Below are 2,889 nucleotides of genomic sequence, written 5' to 3' on the forward strand. Positions count from 1 at the left end.
CTGATCTTAATGAAATGAGAGTCCAGAGGAACAAGACATAAAATAGTCACATACGTATTATACAAGGCACTGGGAGATAACTTGAAGTCAACGCTATAGAGATTTAAAAAGAGAGAGGAATATTTCTGACTTGTTTAATGGTAACAATTATCACACATCCTACTTTTCACTCAGAAATTGACTCTTAGCTGTGAAATATTTTCTCAGTGGGTTTAGAAGTGTCTTTCCCCCGTGGCTTGGATCTATTTTAAAAGTAGGTGGGGCATAAATAATAAATAAAGAAAACAATGCCCAGGTGATCAGGTTTGGAAGGCTCTTTGGGTTATGGGGTTCAGACCAGTATCCAGGAAGTTTGACTTGGTGTAAAGGGGTGGGATTATATATTAGACACAGTGGGATTTAGATTCTAAACTGGAAGGAAGTAGGTGGCAAGCCCTGGGAGGAGAGGAAGGAAAATGGTGACAAAAATGTTGCTTCCAAAGCCCCTCCATTAGCCTCCTAGGATAGATCTACTATCTGTCCCCAGAATACCTGGGACTGCTGGGCACCTCCTGAGAGACAGGGAAATGAAATACTAATGAGTGCTGGAATGTGGGAACAACAAACCATCCACACAAGTAAACGTGATAAGCAAATTATCTTCTTTCCCATTGAGAGAATTTGGTCTAAAATCTAGAATTATCTGGCCTAGGAATTATCAGTCCAAAATTTTCATTACTTTATAGGATTGATATTGCATAGTTTTGAAGCATGAGGATCTAGCACTTGACTTCGGTGAATAGCACAGGACAAGGGCACAGGGTGGTTAATTGGATCTGACATGCCCACAAAGCTGAATTCGAATTCAACTGTGAGAATCCCTGGTCCTGCTTCTGATCCTAGGTGACTAAAATAATCCCAAACTAAAATTTCCAACATTTTGTAAAATGGGGCATGAAGACCATGTTTGTTGTGGGATTTAAACACAAAGGATTTAACAGCTGGGAAGAGCCTCCTTGGTCAATATAAAACTTAGGCAAGACTAACATCTCATTTTTCATTTCGTCTTTTTCATAATCAGAGAGAAAGTGGAGGAAGAGAATACAGAACTTGAACAAAAAGTCTGGCTAGTCTAAATGCACCAGATCCTCGCTCCCCTTTAAATTCATAATTCTCATTGCGTCATTCATTTGGAATGAATCGCAACCTTGTGACGTCTCAAAAGTCGTTTCTCTTATGTTTTAACTATTTAACTCTCCAAGTTTGTGTGTTTGGCACTCCCGGGTGTTAGGCCCCCAGTGGAAAGGGGCTATATTTTTTTTTGATGTTCCAGCCCCCTTCAACGTCTACCATGCTGCCTTGCACATTTATGCGCCCAAAAATGCTTGTTAAGGAATTAATGAATTAGCCCTTAGGAGGAAAGAAGTGAAGCTGAAACTTACCTCCCTCACAGTGAGAACGTTCATTTCTCGGTTTTTCAGATATAAATCAGCTAGTCAGCTTAAATTGTGCTTTTATAAACTCACCAGGTGTAGGTAAGAGCTTCTGCTGAGATTGAGAAATTCATCGCGGGACGATAATAAAGTGGGCGGGGATCTAGAAGGCTCAGAAGCTCCAGGAGGAGGCGGAGTCACAGGGAGTTTGAGCATTTCTGTCCAATCAGAAGGAGACAGTAGAAGCAGAGGGGGAGGTTAAGGGGGAGCGGGAGATCGAGAATCCTGCCCAGTTACACTATCCCGCCAGCCCGGACGGCAGCTTCTGGTTTAGGAGCTCAGCGCACGGAGAGCGGCCGATTCCGGGGCCGACTCGAGCAATGGCCTTTGCAAATCTGCGGAAAGTGCTCATCAGTGACAGCCTGGACCCTTGCTGCCGGAAGATCCTGCAAGACGGAGGGCTGCAGGTGGTGGAGAAGCAGAACCTGAGTAAAGAGGAGCTGATAGCCGAGCTGCAGGTAAGGCGAGAGGGACAAAAGCGAGGTCTCCGTGGCATCCTCCGCCGAAACGGGCTGGCCGCGCCTGGGCCAGCGCGCTCCGCTCCCGTGCCATCCGTTATCAGTCAGTCCCGGGGCCTCCTGAGATTGGGGAAGCGGGGAAGGGGGAAGGCAGGAGCAACAAACGACGGCAAGCTGCAGGATGTAAACTTTTTGTTCGGTTTGCAGCCGCGTGTTTCATGTTGGCTTGCCTCCTGGGAGCACTGCAAAGTGCAGGCTGCTCGAACTGGTCCTGCAGGCTGCCCGCCGGATGCCAGCGCGGCTCCCCAGCGCCTTCGTGTGCCATGGCCTTGGCAGCCGGGTGCCGCCTCTCCTCCCACCCCTCCCCCCGTGCGGGGCATCGGGGAAGGGGCGCCAAAGGGGCTTCCTTGCGGGGAGCCCAGGGATCCGCGACTCTTCCCGGACCGAGTCCTAGTCCGCCCTGCCGAGTCCAGCTTCCCCTGGGGGGCGCTGGCGGAGTCCAATCCTGACTCGTGGCTGCTGGGGAAGCTGCGGTGAAGGCGGCCCTCCTGGGGTGGCAGACGCGTACCCGCCTTTCGTCTGATGCAAGACTGCTGGGAGCTTTCACCGCCCCTCGGCCTCCTGGGAGCACTCGGAGCAGAGAGGGGCGGGCGGGGGGCGCCGGGAGATCCCCCGGCTGCCCACGTGGCCGCCGCCGCAGCTGCGGTCCGGGCTTAGCCTCCGCTCGGGCCAGGGCAGATGGCCTCACCTTTGGCCTCATCGCTGATCAGGAGTGACCAGACCGAGCTAGAACCCGACCCCTAACGCCCCCAGAAAATTTATATTCTGAGCAAATCTTAGGAAGGTACCTCTGTTGTGATACATAATTCGTTTAATGTACTTCAAACCTTTATCTACTTTGTTTGAAAAGGTCCTGTCAGGTTTGGTGGTCTCCAACCTTAGAATATTTGTCTTGTGAA

At 50.1% G+C, this 2,889-nt stretch overlaps 1 protein-coding gene across 1 annotated transcript in view; it reads left to right on the forward strand.

Moving 5' to 3' along the window:
- Positions 1–1,723: 1,723 nt before the first annotated feature.
- The window catches only part of LOC103610981 (D-3-phosphoglycerate dehydrogenase), a 36,470-nt gene continuing 35,304 nt past the window's right edge, over positions 1,724–2,889 (forward strand). The window contains exon 1 of the mRNA XM_008595030.1: positions 1,724–1,930. Within this exon, the coding sequence (XP_008593252.1) occupies positions 1,793–1,930 (138 nt within the window). The 5' untranslated portion in view covers positions 1,724–1,792. The remainder of the gene's footprint in view (positions 1,931–2,889) is intronic.

This window comes from Galeopterus variegatus, unplaced genomic scaffold, assembly GCF_000696425.1.
Source record: "Galeopterus variegatus unplaced genomic scaffold, G_variegatus-3.0.2 Scaffold12194, whole genome shotgun sequence".
NCBI lineage: Eukaryota > Metazoa > Chordata > Mammalia > Dermoptera > Cynocephalidae > Galeopterus > Galeopterus variegatus.